The sequence below is a fragment of the Abramis brama genome, assembly GCF_963993115.1.
Source record: "Abramis brama genome assembly, chromosome: 1".
Classification (NCBI taxonomy): Eukaryota; Metazoa; Chordata; class Actinopteri; order Cypriniformes; family Leuciscidae; genus Abramis; species Abramis brama.
Genome location: NC_139963.1, coordinates 54184842 through 54210348, shown reverse-complemented (window position 1 = coordinate 54210348; position 25507 = coordinate 54184842). Strand labels below are relative to the sequence as shown.

Below are 25507 nucleotides of genomic sequence, written 5' to 3'. Positions count from 1 at the left end.
CGTTTTAATATTTGAATACTATATATTCTTACAATGTAAACGTCCTAAACATTTCTGAGTATTATCAATGTTGAAAACAGTTGTGCTGATTAATTTTTTTTGTGTAAACCAATGTAAGTTTAATCCATTTTCTTTTTTCTCTCTCCAGGATTCATTTTTAAATAGACCCATCATATATAAACAGTAGTTTACACTACTGTTCAAATGTTTGGGTTCAATAGAGTTAAAAAATAAAAAAAATAAAAATAAAAATCATATTTTATTCAGCAAGGATGCATTAAATTGACCAGAAGAGAGAGTAAAGATTTCTGTTTCAAATAAATGCTTTTTTTTTCATTCATCAAATAACCCTGAAAAACACAAAAATATGAAGCTGCACAGCTGTTTTTAACACTGATAATAATCATAAATGTTTCATCTATGGTTTTAGTTTTACTTATTCACTTATTCATATTGCTCATACAGTGTCATTTAAGTTTGGATGTCAAAACTTTCTTAAAATAAATTAAATAAGTAAATGTAAATATGAGAATTAAAAAAAAAGAAGAAAATAACAGATGCATGGTGATATACAGTAAGTTATGTGACAAAATATTGTGAGAAAATGGATATGAAGTTATTTAATGAGCTTCCTCACTTCACCTGTTTCCAACTTCTCTGGCAGCAGCTTTCTTCAGAAATGTTGAAGTCGTGGAGCTTCCCCTCTGTTGTAGAAGGATTATTTTGTTGCTGCTGAAATCACAGAACTATTCTGATCAATTTGTGTTAACCATTGAGCTAGTTTCAGCCAATTTTCTCACTCCATGTTGTGACGTCATCGAGTACGTTTATGTTAAATACATACGTTTATGTTAAATAAATTAGCTCACTTCCAAACTAACTTATTTTTTACAAAACTATCAAAACCTCTCATCTACCCATAAGATGTGATTAAAAGCCTAAACTTTCATATCAAAAGCTCAAGCTATGAAGTTAGCATAACGTTAACGTTACCTCTTCTGAAAACGGTTGAGATGCTAACGGACTTTTTCGAAGACACTAAACCATTTCTATAACGTAAATATTCAACAGAAACATGTCAATTACAAGTAAGAGAAGTGTCAAGAACAGTTGTGTGTATTATTTGTGTGATTTTAGAGACTAAACTCACCTGAAAGCAGTGAAAACAACAGCGAGAGACGGAGATCTGCTGCTTTGTCAGTTGCAGTCAGTGGGGCGGTCTGTCGGTTTCCATGGCAACTCATCTGTTTGAGAGCGACTCGAAGGTTCACGCGCACGCGCCCGCGCCCATTAAAACTACAAAGCCACGCAACATTTATAAACATCTAGAATTATAACCTTAAGGTAATAAACCTTATAAGTAATTACTTTAATAAAATGAACGTCTTTCAAACGTATGGAATACTAAACAAACAATTGAAACAAATAAAATATTTCATAGAAATGCAGTCTGATAAGATGGTAATGAAATTACGGGCCCGTGACGTTGCAGTTCCGTTGCCAGTAAGTCATAAAATTACCAAGTTATTACGAATAGAGTACGTATCTGGAACGTTGTTGGTTATCTTATAACCTTAGAAGGACGTACTAACGACGTTGTGAGTTGGTAATATGATAGTAATGAAATTCCGGTCCCGTGACGTTGCAGTTACGTTGCCAGTAAGTCGTGAAATTACCAAGTTATTACGAATAGAGTACGTATCTGGAACGTTGTTGGTTATGTTATAACCTTAGGAGGACGTAGCCTACTGACGACGTTGTGGGTTGGTAATATGATGGTAATGAAATTCCGAGCATACGACGTTGTAGTTACGTTGTCAGTTAGTAAAGTCATGACGTGACCAAAAAGTACGAATACATTACGTAACTGTTACGTCGTGTGTTAGCTGGGTTATGGCTGTGATAGGACTTCCTATTAACATAATCTGCCTCATTCCTAGAGCAGTGGAGATTGGAGCAATAGACTGCATACATGTTGCAATGACTCTAGGGAATCCTATCATAAGATTAACAGAAGAATAATAAAAAGAAGATTCAAAATAATTCTTAACATGTAGGCTATTATATATTGTATAGTACACTTGTGAAATTTGCTTTAAAAAAAAAGTGTTCATGTGATGTCACCCTATCAATATATCTTACTGGCAATTTTATAAAAGCCCTCTTTTATGGACATGGTCGATAAATGTCCGGGGAACACTAATGAAACTTTTCATGTACTCCTGCAGAGCGAGGACCACCTTGGTTTGACTAACCGTGTTTTCCCCTATAGCTTCTGTGCGTCACCCACCGTGCAAGAATGTACCACTTGCAAAAGAAAACAAAAAACAAACAAAAAAAAAAACCCGCGACGCAATATTTGCGGTACAGTAAGTGCATGAATTCGACGTGTTAAATTCTTTATGTGCGGCTCAAGAAGTTCGCAAAGATAAGACATTACTTCCGCGGAAAATCTGTATCTTTCAAACAAGTAACTATCAGTTAAGGCAAGGGGATTTTGTCTGGCTAAAAACTCTTTCTCTACGAAGTGCTCGTCAAACAATTTGCGCTGAGATGTCCACCGGATTTGGAAGAAAAGGTGAAGTCATTGCAACAGCAGACACTGGGAATAAGTTACGTCACCTATGTTTCTTTGCTCTCAGCTGATTGGTCAAACTTCAGTCTGAGATCTCGAATCCAGAACATAACCTGCCCCGGAGCAGGTTAGCCGTGCAGCGTAAGATACCATGGCAACGAACACCGATTAAAACCGAGCTACTTTCATAGTACCTAAAACCCAGAGTTGGCGGAAACTAAGCTGAAACATAGCTGGCTAGCCACCTAATCCGGCTTTATGGTACAGGCCCCTGGAGAACTACAGATAAGCACAGCCAGGTTTATATAATGCATTGTATATAACATGTTTTACATCATTTAAGAAAGTAATTGAGCTTTATATTGATCAATCTGATTTTCTATGAAGAAAAAAGCAGTTCAAACTTTGAAAATGTGTCAATGTCTTATGTAGTTCTACATTAATCCCCCTAGTGTTACATTTGTTGTGTTTTCTTGTATACTGTAGTATTTGTAACATACTCATCTTTTTTGTTAACAGCAAAAAAACTACCCCCCCCCCCCCCCAAAAAAAAGAAGGGTTCAGCCTTTTTTTTTTTTTTTTTTTAAATGCCATGAACCAGAGCAATACAATGAGACATAATCACTTAAAGTAAAACAAATACAGAATAATAAAGTAAAATAAAATAAGAACAGTGTCAGAGGACAAGAAAAAAAAAAGTATTATAAGGGTTCAGCCTTTGAATTGGGACATCCTTCGTCGCGCCGCTGTGAAGCAATCGCACTTCAAATGCGCCGCCCTCCGGATTGACACACACACACACACACACACACACAGACAGAGCGTCGAGTCTTCTGAGGTGAGGAGAGCAGTTTACGGTATTTCTCATATTTACACAACTTTCAAACACTCTTTATACAGTTTGATTAAGCGACAGACTCATTTCTGTATTGTTTTCATCGATCACAGCGATACTTGTGCGTCTTTTCTGGCGTCTTCCTGCTGAAATAAACATTTAGTGCAGCAGCAGCGAGCATGAGGAGAATATGTTGAGTTCATTCAGACCTGAGCGATTTTGTGTTCGTTTGTGTGATTGTCTCGATGTTTGTGTGAGAACTGTTACTGAATGTCAAGTCAAGAGTTAAAGTTTGAGATCTGTGAGGGGAATGGGACTCGATATCAAGTGTTGCTGCTGCCGTTTTATTTCTACTCTTAACATCTTTGGATTAAATTTGGTATTTATTTACTTTGCATTGTTAAAATAGACTGGAAAAGATACCGCTAAATACTTTACATTGAGCCTATAGGGAGCCACGTGAGACAATTTAAACATGTAAAAAATAATATATACCATGGGCTGCATTGTTTAAATACTCGATTCTGATTGGCTGGAAGGTGTGCAGTAAGTAAGGAATAATTGACTTCAGGCCGTTGAATTATTAGAAAATTCTATAATAAATTTATTAAATAATTCAACGGCCTGAAGTCAATTATTCCGCTTATACTACAGTTACCACACCTCAAAACATTGTTCAGATTATGTATTTTAAGACGTTTGTAAAGTTTTTGTCATTAAAACGCTCTTGTATGTAGGACTAATTTCTTACGCATCTAATCCCATGCCTCCGTTGCTAATTCCAAAACGTCATTTTAGAGTTAGTAACGGAGGTTTGAGCCACTGATAGCAGACTAATGCTGCGGACACACGACTAGCTGACACATTCTCTTACTGTTTTCATCGCAGCATATTTTAAAGGTGCCCTAGAATGTGAAATTGAATTTATCTTGGCATAGTTAAAGGAGAACTCCGGTCAATTTTAACATTGAGCACATTTTTTTGTACATTTGGAGTGCTGTCAATACAGAGAACAACGACAAAAATCGGTGTTGCCTACACCGAGTTATTCTATTTTTAAAATTTGCACCCTGTTGACTTCAATGGGGCAAGTACTAAACCTGCTTTTAGCCTCTTAACATCCTTGATGTGTCATTACAAGTGCACAGAAAATGTGAGTGATTCCTTCTGAGTGAACACGAGCGAGTCTGACTGCAGTAGATGTGAAAGATATGTATAAAAATGATGTTATTTAAGCCAGCGCAAATACCTTTGTTTACATCCTGTTTTTCGGTTGAAGTCCAAAGTAGTCGATTGCCGAGTTCACGCGCGTGATCATAGGTATTAAACCTATGCGTGTGAGACATCGTGGCTTGCAAACGAGCGAACGAAGCATGGCAGTTGCTCAGTGTTTGGATGTACAAATGAACACAAAAGTATTTTTTTAGCTCCTTCATCCGAGCCTCTGGAGAACCAGTGGGTTATGTGAATTTCTGATGTGTAATTGTTCAAGTTCAGACAGATAATCTTTCTCTCAAAGTCGTTCAACACTGTTTATGCATTAGTAAATCGCATTGCAGTGATAAGATCTTCATTCACGCGATCAACAGGCTGTCATCTGCTCAATGCTGGAATAGATCTAAATACTTAAAAAACTTCTCATGATTCGTTAATCCCGATAGTTGTAATAGTAAAAACGTATAAAAGCTATAATAGTAAAAGTTTTCCAGACAGCTCTACATGTAATGCCAGATATTTCATATGCAAGCATGTCAGCCAATCACAGCAGAGGGCGTTTACACTGAAGTCTCACAGCAGACACGCCCCTTCAAACAGAGTGTTCAAATCAGGGTATGAAATCAGGCTAGGAAATATGCCTTTTATTTCTAAATTATAACAAATTTTGATCTAAAAAACATACTAACATTATGAGGGCACCCCAGGAAACATTATAAAATAATAAAATAATCCATTCTACGGCACCTATAAACACAGACTTTGAACACAGACTGAACTCCCTGAACACGCGTTTGGGGTTTGGACATGATCAGTCATAAGTATCAAATTACATTCATAACCGGCCTTAAAGTGTGTCCCCGGCTTATGCAGTTATTAATGCAGTTATTAGAAAGAGATGTTGCAAATAATGAGACAGAAAAGCATGTGCGTCAATATTATTATTCCTTACTTAGGCTAATTCAATTCGTTTTAATTAATTCGTTCATTTTCTATTATTGATAGATGACAGTAGACTAGCCAAATACATTAAACACAAAGCCCCTTTAACAAGTAGACCTATCAATAATTATTTAGCCTATATTCAGTTTAATTTTCTATTGATTATAGATAGGACTATATACTTTATTTATTAAAATTAAACCGCATGTTTACATTGATTGTGAAGCTAGACATTGAAAATTGCAAATCAAGCGCATGGGGCTAAATGTTTTATTGTTTATTGTTTGTTTTTCTTGTTATGAATTGTATCCTATTTTCCTTTATTACCGTTAACTACGCGAAGTGATATGGAACTGTAATGCGGTCAAGACCTGCCTGGAACTACTTTAGCCGTGCGTTTCCCTGAAAATAATGCACACCTTAGAACGTTCGTCAACCAATTAGATTCAAGCATTCAACGGCCCTGTAGTATAAAACCGTTTAATGCACAGGTAGTTCCAGTCAGTTTGATTACATATGAAAACGTTTATTTAGGTAGGCTAAATGGATGATTTTTGCATATCGTTTAATTTGTATGGTGAATATGGCAATTTTGAGAAATGGGCCCAGGCACAAGACAAAATAGAAGACTTTGAGAAGACGTTGAATGACAAAAAGCGGCACAAAGAATTAACAATAAATAAATGACATGATTAGTTCAAATAAAGATTGCCTTGTCACTGTCAGTGTTGCCTGTCATTCATAAATAATTTTAATAAATCCATTAAAGAATCATTAAATTAGCTTAAAGCTGCCGTCGGCAACATTCTTTTGATCATATTCAGTGAAATTGACACTATAATCCGACAGAACAACATAAATAAGGTGGTTTTAGAAAAAAACCCGAGCTTCTAACTCCACCTGGAGCGTATTATTTGTTTTGCAAAAATCCACCGCTCCCGGATCATCGGGTCGAATCAGCGCAGGGGGGTGTGAGATCTGACTGTCAATCACAGGTCGTGCACACGCCACAGATCCCCTCTCCCTCGCGCAGACGCGCACGTTACAAATCACATGCACACGACACGCCTGAAGTTCGCCTGAAGATTGTACGAAGCGTGATGGCGGCAAGAAAATCTACTAACAAGCTTCCAATTCCTCGGTTATTGCTATCTATGGATAGATTAGCCAGGGCAGCCTACCTCCGAGTCCATGGTGTTGATCGATGCTGAAGAGACGGACGCGTTCACAGAAAATCTGGTGCACACGCACTGACGAGCACAACCTCGATGGGAGGTGCTCGCTGGTAGTGGGGGAGGGGCATGAGAGTTGTAAACATTCAAAATTTTGGCTAAGTCGACCCAATCTGCCAGACTTGCCGACTGCAGCTTTAAGCAACGAGGGGACTGTAGCTGCTAGACTTTAGAAGAGACGCACACAGGTAACTCGCGCACGCATCTCTCTCTCTCTCTCTCTCTCTCTCTCTCTCTCTCTGTTCCTTCTCTTTCAGTTCTCTGTCTCTCTCTTTTAATAATGAATTTAAATAAATGTGATAATTCATTCAAATAAAAGCAATCCGATGGCTCTACTTTATTTAAAGCGGACGGAGTGCTAGAACTAACGAGCCTAACTTAAGAAAATAACCGTCATTTTTACACGTCTGTAAAATTACACTGTAAACATCAGTTACAGCTTTAACTGGTTTTTAACTTGGCAAATAACCAAGGTATAAGCGGGATAATCCACGCCTAGCCATGCATTAAAGGATTTTAATGCACAACGTAGAGGCGAAGAACCACCCAACGCGAAGCCATGCATTAAAGAATTAAGAGGTTCTTCGCCTCTACGTCGTGCATTAAAATCCTTTAATGCATGGCTAGCCGTGGATTATCCCTTACATATATAATGAATACAGTTTGCCGTAAACGTTATTGTTTTGTGGTGCTCTTTATTTTAATAAAGGTTTTATGATCATTGTCAGTTTCTGCACATACAAAACTGTAACATGTGTTGTGAACTTATTATTCCTTCATCGAAGCAAAAACCAGGAGACTTGAGATGGATCTTATAAGCAGAAGAGATTTATTCTTCCAAATAGTCTGTAGTTCATCATCATCATCAAGACTAACTCAATACAGTTGCCTTGCAAATTTATAGACATTTAGGGGGAGGGATTTACATTGAGGTTGAACAAAGCATGCAAATTAGGTATACAGGTTAAGGAACCCGCCCCAGACCCCAACGTGTTACCAGTATCAATTTAATCAGCATACCTATTCAAATGCTGATACTGGCCAGGAACTCTGGTTCCACGGGGCATCCCAGAGCCATTAAAGACAAAAGGTGCGTCTTGGGGCTACTGGCTCGAGCCATTAACGACAAAAGGTGACTTATAATAGAGAAAACGGGTCTGAAACTGTTGATACCATTATCCTAACCTTAAAATGCTAACTTCAATGTACTCAACTTTTACTGTTGCAAACTAAATTAAACATTTAATAAATTTGTAATCCAACACATGTTAATGATCTAATTACATTATTGCAGTGAATGTAGTTATTAAAATTTAATTCATATGGACATTTTATGGTTTAGTAGGGTATAGTTATTTACCTGAGTGTCTGTCAAGTGTCTGTGTTTGTTTTGTATTATTGATGCTTTATCCATGTCATATTGTGAGAAATAACAGTATCCTATTTCAATAGAGCAGTTTTATAGGCTTTTATCATCTATCCTGACTCAAATAATGTGTTTCTATCAGCAAACACTCAGAATAAAGTGAGATGATCTGCTGATGATCCTGAATGGCTTGTTGAATGAGTGTTGATAGTCTGAGGCTCATCAGTATTAAAGCTGCCGTCGGCAACATTTTTTTGATCATATTCAGTGAAATTGACACTATAATCCGACAGAACAACATAAATAAGGTGGTTTTAGAAAAAAACCCGAGCTTCTAACTCCACCTGGAGCGTATTATTTGTTTTGCAAAAATCCACCGCTCCCGGATCATCGGGTCGAATCAGCGCAGGGGGGTGTGAGATCTGACTGTCAATCACAGGTCGTGCACACGCCACAGATCCCCCTCCCTCGCGCAGACGCGCACATTACAATATCACATGCACACGACATGCCTGAAGTTTGCCTGAAGATTGTACGAAGCGTGATGGCAGAGAGAAAATCTACTAACAAGCTTCCAATTCCTCGGTTATTGCTATCTATGGAAAGATTAGCCAGGGCAGCCTACCTCCGAGTCCATGGTGTTGATCTATGCTGAAGAGACGGACGCGTTCACAGATAATCAGGTACACACGCACTGACGATGGGCGGGTGCTCGTTGGTAGTGGGGAGGGGCATGAGAGTTGTAAACATTCAAAATTTTGGCTAAGTCCACTCAATCTGCCAGACTTGCCGACTGCAGCTTTAACAGATCTGCTGAAAACACTCTTTATTTCATGACAATAGTTCCTGTTTTCACCTCATTTATTATGCTGATGTCTTCAGATCTCCTGTAAATTGACACTTAAAGCTCATTTCATTGGTGTGAATAGACTGAGGAGTTACTTCTCTTTATGCTTATAGGCTAACTGTTTTTACCATTGTTTATACATGGACGATTTTATACTATTTATATTCTGTTATCCATGAGCATAAAAACAAACTCAGTAACTGATATATTTTTGATTTTGCTAGATCAGCTCCTCCCTCTGTAATTCATCATCAGTGAAGCTCCTCCCATATCACTCACATCATCAGTGAAGCTCCTCCCACTGTAATTCATCATCAGTGAAGCTCCTCCCACATCACTCACATCATCAGTGAAGCTCCTCCCACTGTAATTCTCCAATAAATGCTGGAATATTCCCATCAGCTACAAGTGAAGACGAGCATCAGAGCATCAGGAAGAGCTGAAATCTGCAAAGACTGAGTTTATTAAAGAGGACAGTGAGAACACGAGTGATCCAGAACCCTGCAGAATGAAACACACTGAAGATCCTGAAGAACAAAGAGGTTGGTGTTTATTCTTCGTTCATTCATGATGCTGAAGAACATTCATGTTAGAGACATTCAAGCACTTCATCACATTTAGATAAACAGTTAAACTGTGAAATGGGTACAAATGTTTTTTGTTTGTTTTCAACAAATGGTCAGTAAAGGGAGGTTTGAGAAACTTGAGCAAAACCAGATTTGTAAGTAACGTTGTATAGTATGTCATAAATAACAGAATTTCCCATTCAAATGGGAGCTCACACTTTTAGATAAACAGTTAAACTATGAAATGGTACAAACAGTTTCGTTTTTGATTTTCAAAAATGGTGATTAAAGCGAAGTTTGAGAAATTTTCATATTGATTGTCAACATCAGGTCAAACTAAATATTATTATACCTCTTTTATTTTACATTTAAATCTGGTTCACATTTTCTGCATCCATGTTACCAAAATTTTTTTTTTTTTTTTTTTTAAAGATTTGTTTTTATTAACAAAAAGCTCTTACAAGATGCTAATGGTGTGAAGGAAGGATCCACAGTTTGATACATTGAAAGTCGCATTATACAAAAGGAATATTCACAAATGTATAACCTTACAGACACCTTACAAGGATGATGATTTTCAATTTTGAACATCAGAAGAGAAAACAAAAACAAAAAAGAAACTAAGTAAATAAAATCAATACAAAACAAAAAACACAAACTTTTCCCATCCCACCCTCTTCCCTTGTATGGTTCTCAGTTTCCTTTCATTTATATATCTAAACAGTCTATATACAGTTTATACATCCATCCATCTGTATACATACATACCTATATAAATCTACACGTTATTCACAACAAATGCATCAATGAGGAAGATATACAAGATTAACCTGCAGAGGGCTAATTTGAAGCCGGTTCAGGAGGGCTCATACTAGCATGGTCAGCCAAGTCCAGAGAAGGCAGAATGTCTATGAAGGGGCCCCAGATTTCTCTAAAAGCTGCAGGCTTCCCTCTCACATTATATAATATCTTTTCGGGTATGCAGTACGACACAAGATCATTAATCCAATGTTTTATTGATGGTGAATTTTCAGATTTCCAGTTGATCAGAATAATTTTTTTTACTGCAGTGCTCGCAAGTAAGATAAAGTATTTCTTGTAGTGGTTCGCATTAATAGAGCTTGTGTCCCCCAGGATCCATAGTTTTGGGTCCTGTTCAATTTGACATCCTATTACCCTTGAGGTTAATTCAATGACACGTTTCCAAAATTCTTCTATCATTGGGCAACTCCATAGCATATGTATAAGATCACCATCGGTCACTTTACATCTCAGACATTTGGAGGAAATGTTGCTGTCAATTTTATGTAACCTGTAGGGGGTGTAGTATGTCCTATGGAATATATTAAATTGAATTTGCCTGTGTTTTGTGGAGGTTATCACCGTCTGTGCTTGTTCCAATAGATGACGCCAATCTGCCTCCTCATAACTACAGTCTAGGTCTTTTTCCCATTTCCCTTTTGTAGATGTTTTATTATAAACCGGTAACTTTCCATTGATGATACCATATATAGAAGATATTATTCCTTTTGTTGATCCGTATAATTTGTTACATAGGTGGGTTTCAAGAGGAGTTTCTTTTGGGATATTTGGGAATGTTTCTTTGGATTTCTCCTTAACCCAGTCTCTAATTTGTAGGAATTTGAAGAAACTATCTTTGGAAAGGTTGAATTTTTCATTTAGTTGTTGAAAGTTAGCAAATGTATCATCAATGTATAAGTCAGCAACTGTTTGGATTTCTCTTTCTCTCCACCCCCGCAACACTGAGTCAGCTATGTGGTGTGAGAGGTTGGGATTACCCCACAAAGGTGCCCTTCTAAGAAAATAAATATTTATGTCGAGAAGTGAGTGAGATTATTGCCAAGCAGCAAATGTGTTCAGTATTATTGAATTATTTGTGAGTGTGGCTAAACTTTTTTTTGTGCCTATGAATGGAATATCCTTTAAAGGCATAGATTTCATCTCATGTTGTTCTATTGGGACCCATCTAACCTCACTGTTCTCTGCATGCAGCCAGACCCAAATCGATCTGTACTGAGAAGCAAGATAATAATTCCTAAAATTTGGTACGTTGAGTCCTCCCCTTGAATTTGGAGCCTGTAGAGAAATGAGTTTAACCCTAGGGTTTTTTCTTTGCCATATAAAAGGAGTTAAAATTTTGTTAAGCTCTTTGAAGAAACTCTTGGGAACATTCATCGGGAGACATTGAAATAGATAAATAAACTTAGGCAAAGTGTTCATTTTGATAGTATTAATTCTGCCTATGAGAGACAGTGGAAGATCAATCCATCTTTGAAGGTTAAGTTTGGTTTGTTCCAATAGTTTTATATAGTTCTGCTTAAACATATGCTCATCCGATTTACCAATTTGTATACCCAAATATTTGAAACCAATATTGCACCATTTGAATGGGTCAGTGAGAGTTCTAATATTATTGTCCTGTATATTTAGTGGTAATATCTCACTTTTAGAGTAATTTAATGTATATCCTGAAACTGCGCTATATTCTTTGAGGCATTTTAATAGAGGGGGAACTGATGTTTGTGGATCCAGCTATATATAATAGGAGATCATCTGCATACAGAGAAAGTTTATGTTCATTTATGCCAAATTTAATTCCTGCTATGGAGTTATTAGAGCGGATGGCGATGGCTAATGGTTCAATTGCAAGTGCAAAGAGCAGGGGGGAGCTTGGACAGCCTTGCCTGCATCCCCTGGATAATGAGAAAGTGTTAGATAGAATGTCATTTGTTAAAATATTAGCTTTGGGGGCATTAAAAAGTGTTTTAACATAGTTAGTGAATTTCTCTCCAAATCCCATAGCCTCTAGAGTCTGAAATAGAAAGCTTGGTTCAATCCTGTCAAATGCTTTGTTTGCATCCATAGATATTATTAGCATAGGATTTTGATTTTTTTGAGCAATGTTCAGTATGTGGAGCAGTCGCCGCACATTGTCTGCTCCATACCTGTTTTTAATAAAACCTGTTTGGTCAGCATGTATTATTTTTGGTATAACGTCTTCCAGTCTGAGAGCAATTAGTTTGGATAGTATCTTATAATCTGCATTTAATAGGCTGAGGGGTCTGTATGAGTCACATTTCTGTTTGTCCTTGCCCGGTTTTGGAAGCAGTGTGATTGTTGCGATTTCCAATGAGTCTGGTAATTTTTTTATTTTCTAGAGCTTCTTTAATCATGTTCGCAAGCGGAGTTAATAATTTATTTGAAAAGGCCTTATAATACTCAACAGGGAAGCCGTCTGGCCCGGGAGTCTTGTTATTTTGTAAAGAGTTAATGGCTTGGAGTACCTCTGTTTCTGATATATCTGCATCAAGCAGATCTCTATCCTCATCTTGCAATTTGGGAAGGGTTATTCCCTCCATGAACCTTTTTGCTCCAATATTATGAGCGTCCTGTCCAGTTTTATATAAATTTTCGTAAAAATGTTTGAATTCTAAATTAATGGATGGCGAATTATCAAGGAGTCTGCCGTCCTCTGTTAATATTGAGTGTATAAATTTATCAGATGCTTCCTTTTTAATTTGCCAAGCCAAGAGTTTACTTGTTTTGTTCCCGAATTCATAATAGTGATATCTAGTTCTGGCCATAGCTGCTTCCTCTTTGCTGGTACATAGATTATTATATTGCATCATTGTTTTTGTTAGTGTGTTAAGGTGTTCTTCCTTTTTGGTGGCAATGTATTCCTGTTCCTGCTTTTTAATATCTCTTTCCAATTTGGTTAATCTCTCTCTAATTTGTTTTACCTTGTGGGCACTGTATGATAAAATTTGACCTCTCATATAGGCTTTAAGGGCTTCCCAAATGTTGGCATGTGAAGAGGAATTTGAATTGGTATCAATAAATATTTCAATATTGGTAGTCATATATGAAATAAATTTAGGGTCTTTTAACATGTAATTTTTAAATCTCCACCTGCGAGTTGTGGGCTGTGGAGTATCAACCAACCAGGAGAGTTTGATGGGGTTATGATCTGAGAAGGTAGCTGCTAGATAGGAGCATTCTATCACTGTGGCTATCATACCTAGTGGCACCAGGAACATGTCAATTCTAGAGTGTGTATTATGCATAGGTGAAAAGAAAGAGAAATCCCTCTGGTTTGGATAAAAATTTCGCCACACGTCAATTATGCCTATGTCTTTCATACCTTGGTTTAGTGCTGTTGCCGCCTTTGATAGTGAAGATGTTTTGGGTGATGATCGAACCAAAAGAGGGTTTAAGACTAAGTTAAAGTCTCCACCCACAACACATCGACCCCCAATTGTGGCCAGTTTCATAATCAGATTGTTAAAGAACAACGGGTCATCATAATTGGGCCCATATACAGTCATGGCCAAAATTGATGGCACCCCTGATAAATATGATAAAAAATGGCTGTAAAAAATAAATCTGCATTGTTTATCCTTTTGATCTTTCCTTCAAAAAATTCACAAAAATCTAACCTTTCATTGAAGTAAAAGAACTGAAAGTGGGGGGTAAATCACATTATGAAATAAATGTTTTTCTCCAAAACACGCTGGCCATAATTGTTGGCACCCTGTTATTAAAACCATGTTTGTGTTCCAAACTTACTTATAACGCAAGTAGAGTATTTTAAATAATCTTCTGTGATCTAATTTGGCTTCAGATAAAAAAAAATCAGACAGAAAATATACTATTGGTATAGCATTCTGCACAATGATTCTATATAGATTAGCATTACATTATAAATATAATCTATTATTATAGAAATACCTGGCATGGCTTGAAAAACACAGGTAACTCAAATATCATAGCAAACATGTTTATTGTCTTCAAAACGTCTGTATCTGCAAGTTACAGCGCGATATCTTGTTAGCTTTGTGTATATCAGTGACGCCGAATGTCACATGATTATGGCACTTCTTCATGTGTTCTATATATGGATTATACTGTGCACAGGGCGGCGAGGGCGCCCTCAGGCTATTGGTATGAATTGAAAATACAGTATCAGAGTTATGCAAGCGCTTATAATGATTACATCGACGCATTTGGGTATAAATTCAATAAATATTATTCCTGTCTATAGAAATCTGATGTAAACCTATGAGAATATATCAATATTTCTCCAAATATGCACAGTTTTTAGCTAAAGCCCTGAGGGACGTTGTTTTGTGTATCGCTGTCATGACAACGGCACAGGAGTTTTTTTATAAATGAAAGCGGCTGACGCGCATAATTCATATCAAAGGTATCGACTCATTTTTTCATTTCATAACTCCTGACACAAATTAATAAATAACTGTCGCTATAAGTTTCTCAGAATACAATAGTGGTCAAATACTGAAACTTGAGTCTTATATCTTTTTAATGATGTATAGTTTGTCAAGGTATAACATTAAATCTGATAGTAACTTTGAACTATATATAAAAAAAAACACTTCAGTGCGCCCGCGCACTGGCAACGGTTAACAGGTTAAACACTTTCTGCAACCTCCTTTTGCCAAGATAACAGCTCTGAGTTTTCTTCTATAATGCCTGATGAGTTTGGAGAATAACTGACAAGAGATCAGAGACCATTCCTCCATACAGAATATCTCCAGATCCTTCAGATTCACAAGTTCATGTTGGTGCTTCTTCTCTTCATTTCACCCAACTCATTTTCTATAGGGTTCAGTTTAGGGGACTGGGACGGTCATGGCAGAAGCTTCATTTTGTGCTCAGTTACCCATTTTTGTGTTGATTTTGATGTTTGTTTTGGACCGTTGTCCTGATGGAAGATCCAACCACGGCCCATTATAAGATTTCTAGCAGAGACAGTCATTTTTTATCTGTTTGTATTTGCTAGAATCCATAATACCATGTGTCTGAACAAGATGTCCAGGACCTCCAGCAAATAAATAGGCCCACAACATATAAGATCTAGCAGTATATTTAACCGTAGGCATGGGGTACTCTTCATCCCTGTTTGCACCAAACACATCAGCTGGGTTTGCTGCCAAAAATCCCTTTTTTTGTTTCATCTGACCACAGAATCCGGTCCCTTTTGAAGATCCAGTCGTGTCTGACCACTGAATATGCTAGAGTTTACTTTTGGAGGAGTGAGGATGATTTTTCTTGAAACCCTCCCAAACAACATGTGGGGATGTAGGGGTTGTTTGATAATTTTATTTTAGGCTTTCTGACCCCCAAGACTCAACTAATCTCTGCAATTCTCCATCTGTGATCCTTGAAGAGTCTTTGGCCACTCAAACTTTCCTCCTCACCATCCATTAATACAATATAGACACACGTCCTCTTCCTGGCAGATTTGTAACATCTTTAGTTGATTATAACTTCTTAATTATTGCCCTGATGGTCAAAATGGGGATTTTCAATTCTTTAGATATTTTCTTACAGCCTCTTTCTATTTTGTGAAGCTCAACAATCTTTTGCTGCACATCAGAACTATATTCTTTGGTTTTACTCATTGTGATGGATGATTAAGGGAATTTGGCCTTTGTGTTTCCTCATATTTAAACTCCTGTGAAACAAGAAGTCATAGCTGGACAATTTCATGTTCCTAGTCACCCTGGTGTGCTTAAAAATTTAAATATTAATGGGAATATACCTTAGAGATATTTTTCTCATAAAAAATTCTAGGGGTGCCAACAATTATGGCCAGCGTGTTTTGGAGAAAAACATTTATTTCATAATGTGATTTACCCCCCACTTTCAATTCTTTTACTTCAATGAAAGGTTAGATTTTTGCGAATTGTTTGAAGGAAAGATCAAAAGGATAAACAATGCAGATTTATTTTTTACAGCCATTTTTTATCATATTTATCAGGGGTGCCATCAATTTTGACCATGACTGTATATTCACTAAGGATATCTTGTTCCTATTTATTTCGCAATCTACAAGCAAAAATCTGCCGTTTTTATCCTTTTCGACTGAATTTAATTTAAAGTTCAGGTGTTTATTAATGAGCAAGGCGACACCTCTTGCTTTTGAGGAGTAGGAAGAGTAGAAAACATTACCCACCCAATCTCTGCGCAGTTTTAAATGCTCAGAGTCAGTGAGGTAGCTCTCTTGGATAAAGGCTATGTCTACATTTTGCCTCTTTAAATATGTCAACATTTTCTTCCTCTTAATTGGTGAGTTGACCCCTCTTATATTCCAAGATATACATGTTAATTTTTACCCATAATATAAGTTCTTCATATGAATGTCTCAAAAGGATAAGTATCATTCTATTCGGCTCTAAGGATGTCTGAATACATTCCTGCATTGCGTTTAGAAGTAGTGAAATAACGAACAAGGATATAATGATAAGACTGATTCTGAACCTGAAAGTAATCTGGATATGTGTGTAAGTAGAATTTCGAGTTTTAGTGAGAAACCATACGTAACCCCAAAACATCAAAATAAAAACCTGCCTGGTAAAACCCCTGAAACAAAAAAACATTAGGTAGGTAACTCTCTTAAACAACAGAGGTGGCTCCAGCAACTGCTGATAATTAAAAACTAGCCACTCATAACAGTTTGTATATGGGAAAGTTTGCAATTTTACAATATTAGAGATTAGGCAGAAATATATAAGGCATAGAGAAGTTGGTTAAATGAAATGTGATCCCATTCTACCATTGTAGTGTAAACCATAACATCATGTTCATTAGCCTGCACCAGGCCCGGAGTGGGTAATCGGGAGAATCGGGAGTATTCCCGGTGGGCCGCTTCACCTTTGGGCCGGTCGAGGATTTTTTATTTATTTTTTCACATTTCAATGTCACATCAGTTACATTAGGCTACAAACGTTCCGCATTCTGACACCGCAGCGCACAACTCAGCATGGGTTGTACCATGTGAGGGAGTTCTCCCCTCCCCTCCTATAGAAATGGTTGGGTCCATAGCCCGTCTTTTCAAAACGTTTTCTCAGGGAGGCTACCGCGGCACCGCCTGCGCCTACTGATAGCTGGGCCGGCCGTAACGGTACGCGTCAGGGAGGATGGATGGGAGGAAGAGGCCAGGAGGTATGGAAGCTTTGTTTCCGCCACAGAATAAAACATTTTAAAAGATAATTGCGACTTTTTATCTCACAATTGCGAGTTTGCATGAGAAAAAAAAATCAGAATTGCGAGATATAAAGTCATAATTGCGTGAAATAAAGTCGCAATTGCATGTTATAAAGTCAGAATTGTGAGATATAAAGTCAGAATTGCCTGAAATAAAGTCGCAATTGCGTGTTATAAAGAATTGCGTGATATAAAGTCGCAATTGTGTGTTATAAAGTCAGAATTGCGAGATATAAAGTCAGAATTGTGTGAAATAAAGTTGCGATTGCTTATTATAAAGTCAGAATTGCAATATATAAAGTCAGAACTGCGTGAAATAAAGTCGCAATTGCTTATAAAGTCAGAACGGCAAGATATAGAGTCAGAATTGTGTGATATAAAGTCATAAAACGTGTTATAAAGTCAGAATTGCGAAATATGAAGTCAGAACTGCAAGATATGGAGTCAGAATTGTGAGATATAAAGTCAGAATTGCGTGATATAAAGTCGCAATTGCTTATAAAGTCAGAACTGCAAGATATAGAGTCAGAATTGTGAGATATAAGTCAGAATTGCGTGAAATAAAGTCGCAATTGCGTGTTATAAAGTCAGAATTGCGAAATATAAAGTCAGAATTGTGTGAAAAAGTTGCAATTGCTTCTTATGCTTCTTATAAAGTCTAAGTGAATTATTATTTAACCTTTACATCATTTGTTAACCCATGGTATTAATACAAACTACACAATAGTACGAGCTGAACTGTTGCTTCATTTATCCAATTAAAAAAAAGTGCTAATTTGGAATTCCACCATGGAAAAAGTGGGCCGGTCTTGGGCCTGAAACTCCCGGGCTGAAAAGTGGCCCCACTCCGGCCCTGGCCTGCACGCAAGGTCTACAGTTTATCATCAGCCATTGTCCCAGTTATTTTGAACACTTGAAGATAACAAGAGGATTAGGCTATCATGTCGTAACTTGAATCACAACCCTTCACATCAGTGTCTATGACGGTGGACTATGTAGGCTACTGCAGACACTTTAGTTAGTTTTATGCTACTCACTTGGGAGATCTTTCAAAAAGCGTTGCACTTCAGCTGGAGTGGCGAAAAACTTGACTGTTCCCTGATGTTTGATGCGAAGTTGGGCTGGGTAGATCAGCACGTATTCCATCTCCTTCTCTCGCAGTATCTTCTTCACGTCACGGAACTCGTCTCTCCTGCGCTGCAGTTCTGCGCTGTAATCTGGGTAGAACGATATCCTTTTGTTCTCGTATGTCATCTCTCCTTTACTTCTGGCCAGTCGAAGGGCTTTTTCCTTGTCTCTGAAGTTCAGGAATTTGGCGATGAGGGGCCGCGGTCTGTCAGACTTCTTCCCGATGAGGTGTGCTCTTTCTAGGGTGACAGGTGAGGTGAAGTTATCCTCACCCAGGATTTGCGGTATAAACTTTTCCAAAAATCCTACAGTATCACGACCCTCTGCTTGTTCCGGCACATTTATTATCCTAATGTTAGACCTCCTGCTGCGGTTTTCTAAGTCGTCAGTTTTGTCTTTGAGATGCGTTGTCAGTTTCTCCATTTCGCCAATACGGTCGCGCATATCTTTAATATTGTCTTTATTAGTACTCACTCGTGTCTGTATCTCCTCAACCTGTTCCGCCAGCGTAGAGAGTGAGGACTCGATTTTCGTTAATGTTGTTTGTATGTCGGCTGTTTTCTTGTCAATATGCTTTGTGAGGTCGTCTTTAGTTTCTTGAATAGCGTCGAGAAGTTTGCTGAAAGATGTTTCCTTTTCCCCGTCCGCCATATTTCTTGTGGTTACAGCGTGCAGGTGTCGCGAAATTTGAGTTGTAGTTTTCTTTCGCTTTTTATGTCGAAAATTGTAGCTTGCCATACAAAAGTGTTTGTAATGGCTTTGCCTCTTGCAAACAAATTAAAGTGATGAGAAGTTAAATCAGGATAAAGGCAGATGCTAGGTACCACCACCGAGAGCTCACGAACACACGTCTGCACTCCTCCGCTGCATCCGTTGCCTCCATGTTACCAAAATTTTTGACATTTCACTCTCTCTCTCTCTCACTCTCTCTCTCTGTGTGTGTGTATATATATATCAGTAAACTGTGTGAACTTTCCAAAATGTCTAACAGGGTTGTAAGCAATTTAACTTGAGCAAAATTTGATTTATAGTTACTGATAAAGTTGTATTTCTCATAAATTCTTGAAGTTATTAATTCTTCTCACAGTAACTTTGGTAACAGGGTTGATAAATGTGATCGACACTGAACTGTTTGTGTAAAAATTTAAACATTTTCTTTCATTTCAGACCTGAGTGAAGTGAACGAGGAGAAACATCATGTCAAACCTGGAGAAAAACCTTTGAGTCGCTCAAAGACTAAAAAGACATTTTTAAAGAAAAGAAGAGCCAATAAATATTTGACCTGCACTCAGTGTGGAAAGAGTTTCACAAAGACACATAATCATGAACGTCACATGAGAGTTCATACTGGAGAGAAGCCGTTCTCATGTGATCGGTGCGGGAAAAGTTACTCAAGGAAAGATAATCTAGAGATTCACATGAGGATCCACACTGGAGAGAAGCTGCTCCCCTGCACTCAGTGTGGGAAGAGTTTCATAGACAAACGTAATCTTAAACTACACATGAGAGTTCACACTGGAGAGAAGCCGTTCACTTGTGATCAATGTGGGAAGAATTTCGCACAGTCAGGACACCTTAATATTCATATGATGATCCACACTGGAGAGAAAACGTTCACATGTGATCAGTGTGGAAAATTATTTCTTAGGGCATCAAACCTGAAGGCACACCTGAGGGTTCATATGAAGAAGAAGTCTCACTCATGTTCTGAATGTGGAAAGAGTTTTTCACTGCTGTATAGTTTACAAACACATCAAAGAATTCATACTGGTGTAGGAGTTCATATGTGCTTTGAGTGTGAGAAGACTTTTACTACAGCACAATGTTTAAAACTGCACCAGACAATTCACACTGGAGAAAAACCTTACAAGTGTTCACACTGTGACAAGAGATTCAGTCACTCATCAAATCTGAAAAGACATGAGAGGATCCACAGCAGAGAGAAGCCGCACACGTGTGATCAGTGTGGAAAGAGTTTCGCCTTTAAAAGTCAACTGAAGCGACACATGAAGATCCATGCAGAGGTTTGTTCAGTTATCTTCTATCTTCACTCATATGAAAAACAATCACAGTCTGAAATCACAGTGAGTAGTTCATCTTTAGATGTTGAGAAACAGACTCGTTAGTTTCTTATCAGCCAGAATGAGCGACTGCACATTTTGTTGGTTGATCTCACATAGGGTTGTGTGATATTAAATAGAGGGCTCCTATTATGCAAAATTCACTTTTACATGGTGTTTGAACATAAATGTTTTTTGGCAGTGTGTGTACACAACTACCCTATATTGATAAAAATCCACCCAGTGCAAATCATAAGTACTGTCTCAGAACAACCCGTTCTCAGATTCGGGGCAAAGTGAGTAGATTTGCACAAGCCCCTCCCACAACTGTTGATTGACACTGCAGTTTTAGCATAGCCCCGCCCCGAGTGAGCTAAACAGTCCAACATTGTTTCGACGCTTGAGAAGCTGTAGACAAAAATGTCTCCTAAGCGACTGAGATGTTTTGTTGTTGGATGTAAGAATGAACATAGCAGTCTTCATTTACTCTCATTGTTACTCTAGGATGGATCTGTACCAACTGTTCGTGATCCAGCTTACAGTCTCCGGAGCGATACTGGTCACGGCAGAAATGAAAGGGAGAGCGCGCTCTTTAATACAGTTCATCTTTGTAGATATGTTGTAGATATGAAGTTTACCAGTTTATTAAGCACCCCCTGAAAAGGTGTGTATAATTTTACTGTTAGTTGTAATGAGTGTTTTGTGTAATTCGCTGTGTATGTTGATGATAATACAAGGGCGTGAGAGAGTTTATGGATCAGACTTTAATCTTCTTAGACGGTGTTTATTCAGTTCTTGCGGTGATTTTCTGGAGTAAAACTGACGCTTCATCTTTTGCGGGATGTACAATAAACTTCATTAAACTCATCAGTATATTTTTGCCCATCATTCGGACTGGGTTCGCTACAGCAGGCTTGTATTAATAGTGGATAAAAGCAGGTAACAAATACGTTATAACCGTAATTAAACTAAACTATACCAGTTCAATCTCCATACAGCATATCCTCTGGCTTTGTGGGCATTATTGTCTGACTCCGGGTCGAAATGAACACACACAAAAATGGCGTGTTTTTCTCAGCCCTAAAAAGTGACAATTTAAACATGCTGTAAAAAATGATCTGTTTTTGTTTTGAGCTAAACCTTCACGTACGCACTCGGGGGCATCAGAGACTTAATTTGCATCTTGGGGAAAAGGAGCATAGTGGGTGTCCTTTAAATATTACAATACAATATTGCTTTAAGCAATTTTAATTTAGTGTTGAGATGTTGTTCATTGAGTGTAGGCCTAGAGATAACAATCCAAATAGCATAGGCTGATATACGGAAAGCATGACAGTAGGAGGTTACCAAATCTGTGTTTGTGTTTAACAGATCAGTTAATGTAAGAATTAGCCTACTATATTTCCGTATGTCTAAAGGCGGTCGCACACCAGGCGAGAAGCGCAGCGCCACATCTTTAAAATTCGAACTCTCTATGAGTGTACATTGTCTCAAATCGTCATTAATGTATAAACTGACTTCACCCTGTGCTGCAATATACATTCAGTTTTACACTCATTTACAGAAATCAGATGCTTGAATGAAAATTGCTGATGTTATCGGATTTTCAGGTGATATTCTCAATTCATTCAGTTAACTCTGAGGTAAAGTGAATTCAGACTGCAGACTAAGCAACGATTGTATTTAATTGTACAGTACAATCATAACATAGTACAGACATGATCTTAATTCCATAATATCCTTAAACAACAATATTGCTGGCCATAAACTGACCGTCCATTGTGCGATACCTCGAATTGTCATAGACGCGACGCGGCGCTGTGCTTCTCGTACGGTGTGCGACCTCCTTTAGATTATTGGCAGCATAAAAAAACAAAACGATGTGACAGCCATGGGCTGAACAATACAAGTTACCGGTAATATCCATTGAGTCTATGAACTAGTTGATATGTTTCTAGTAGTAGAAACACATCAACAAGACAGAATGAAAGCTACCCTATGAAACAACTGCAATCATGTGATACAAAAGGACCCTATTCATCACTATCATCATCACCGCAATCCTCAACTACAAGTTGGCGAATTCCTCCTCTTCGTCGCTCTCCTCCACTTCTCACTCCGGCCTCCGCTAACTCTGCCTGCCTTGCTTGCACTAACAGCTCCGCCCAGATGCGCAGGGCTCTCTTGTGTGCGCAATCTTCTCCATAAAACTGGCTTAAACAGACGATCTGACGGGTTTTAGAAGATTAAATACAACCCGAAACTAAAAAACAGACCGGGCCTCTATTTGAGACCGGCCTTTTTTTATCCAAACCTGTAGCCACACCAGGCGTGTAAAAGAGACGGGCGTCTATTTGGGACTCGGCTATTATTTGAAGTTTTACGGTTTATACTACATATAAACATTGTATTATTTGACCAATTTTAAAGTTTCATAACATTATGTTTCTGAAAGTTATCCCAATCCTACTAAAAGTTTTGAACAGCACAAACTGAAGGTTTGGTCCAAATCAAAACTTGAGTGCAGAGTCAAGTTAAGAGTTATTTATCTCGCATCCTGTCTGTTGGAAATTAAACTTGTTTGTTTTTGGCAGAATTACCAGAAAGCATCTGGAAGGAGAGGACGGAGAGAACGCCTGCAGAATGAAACATCATGATACTGAAGAACAAAGAGTTTGGGGTTTATTCTTTATTCTTCATTCACTCATCATGCCGAAGAACATGCTGATGCTCTCTAGATTTACATTGCTTCAGGCGCAGAATAAAAACATGACAAATTAAAGCACAAAAAAGCATTTTTTTTTTTTTTTTGACATCTTATATAAATTTGAGACTAGAATAGAAACAGTGGATTCTTATGAGACTTTATTCTCCTGAATAATCACCTGTTAATAAATCAACTGTCAATATTTCAATTGTATTTCACCTTTTTTGACCAATTTACCATAAACATTGAACCAATGTATTTAAATATTGAGCAAGCAAGCTCATTGGCTACTGAAACAACCTTGACCAATCACTTTTTAGTGTGTAGTAAACAAGTCAAGTCACCTTCATTTCTGTAGCGCTTCATACAGTACAGATACAAAAGCAGCTTTACAGTGATCAGAAATAATAATTCAGTGATGCAAAAAGTTCAATTCTGCTGTAGAGCAGAATAAGAAGAAAATGGTGTTATTGTTCAGCTGAAGTCAGTTCAGGTCCATGGGAAAGATCATCAATTATTATATTAGTTCAGTTCAGGTATAAAGCAGCTCTGCAGAAAACAGTGCCGTCAAAGATCAGCTCAGTTAAATTCCCGTCAGAAGTACAGTGCAAAAAGTTCAAGACAAATGCAAGGTATTTTGGTGCAGTTCAGAGTATGTAAAACAAAGAATAACAACAACAACAATTAAAATTGTGAATATTTCCATTGTTCCGTCTAAAATACCTGCTTGGAGAAAATTGTGTTTGTACAAAAGTGGCCATAGCAATCTGACGTTCAACAGTTATATAAGCACATTGCAAATAAATAAAAAAAAATTGCGCACAATGTTCTTCAGAAATTCTTCCGTTTTTTCCCCCCCTAGGTAAAACATTTTGAATGTGAAGATCTTTAAATTTGACTTAATTTGACTTCTGGGAAACATGCATGTATCTTCTGTTGCTTGATTGTGCAAATGTTTTCACCCCCGGCTTGTACTGCATCGTGTTTCCTTCTGGAGCATCAGTGAAACTGTGATTTCTTACAGATCACATGTCGGGTCTGCGTCATCTAGAGTTTCATGACCAAACTAGTGATTAATAACACAAATCATCTTCATTGAAATATTAAAATAGAATATTGACATTAAAATAGATCATAATCGTGCACAGCAGTTGTTGACCAGATTTGATGGGATTAAAATGAATATTGAACTCATCTGTGATCTTGACTTTTCATTTCACGTTTGTCTCTCATTTTGAAATCTCACTTGATTTAATGTTTCTTTTAGACCTGAAGGACGTGAACAAGAAAGGGAAAAAATAAGACAAAAAAATCTGTCACCTGTAAATCTGTCACCATTTCACATATAAATTAAGACTGGAGATTCACATGAGAGTTCACACTGGGAAGAAGCGCCTCAGGCTTTCTCTCTGAAATCACTTCTTCTCATTCTGATGAAAGACCATTTAACTGATCAGTGCGGGAAACAGTTTCATTGGGCTTCAGTCCTGAATAAACACCTGAAGATTCACACAAAGGAGAAGATTCATTAGTAATAATACAGCAGAAAAGACACGGCGGTGTGTGTTTCAGTGCTGAAGTCCTTTACTACAGAAGATGAACTGAAAGACCACCAGAAAATTCACACTGGAGAAGAAGGCCATTACACTTTTAAGAGAGACGTGAATCTGTTATTCATTTTTAACTCATTCTTCAACTCTTTTCATTAGAACATCTAGTTTCTCTTCTACTTCTACTCTACCATGCAAATTAAATATATACTTTCAGGTAACACTTTACAATAAGGTTCATTAGTTAACAATAGTTAATATATAAACTAACATAGTCATGAAGTATCCTGATATGATTGCTTTTTGAGCTTTCCATGTTGTTAATTTCTCTATAGAGCTTTTAAATGCCTAATACATTATATTTCACCCACACATGACTGACATTGAATGAGATTGCTGTCTGTTATTAAAAGTTTCACCCTTGATATCCAGTATCATAGGCTATATACATTTCAA

General features: G+C 37.6%; 1 protein-coding gene across 1 annotated transcript; it reads left to right on the top strand.

Moving 5' to 3' along the window:
- Positions 1-3355: 3355 nt before the first annotated feature.
- On the top strand, positions 3356-24694 carry LOC311067163 (uncharacterized protein). The gene is made up of 4 exons (XM_084088822.1): positions 3356-3413; positions 9237-9554; positions 19902-20758; positions 23389-24694. The coding sequence occupies exons 2-4, from the start codon at positions 9521-9523 to the stop codon at positions 23449-23451; spliced, it is 954 nt and encodes a 317-aa protein (XP_083944948.1). The 5' UTR covers positions 3356-3413; positions 9237-9520; the 3' UTR covers positions 23452-24694.
- The last annotated feature ends 813 nt before the right edge of the window (positions 24695-25507 follow it).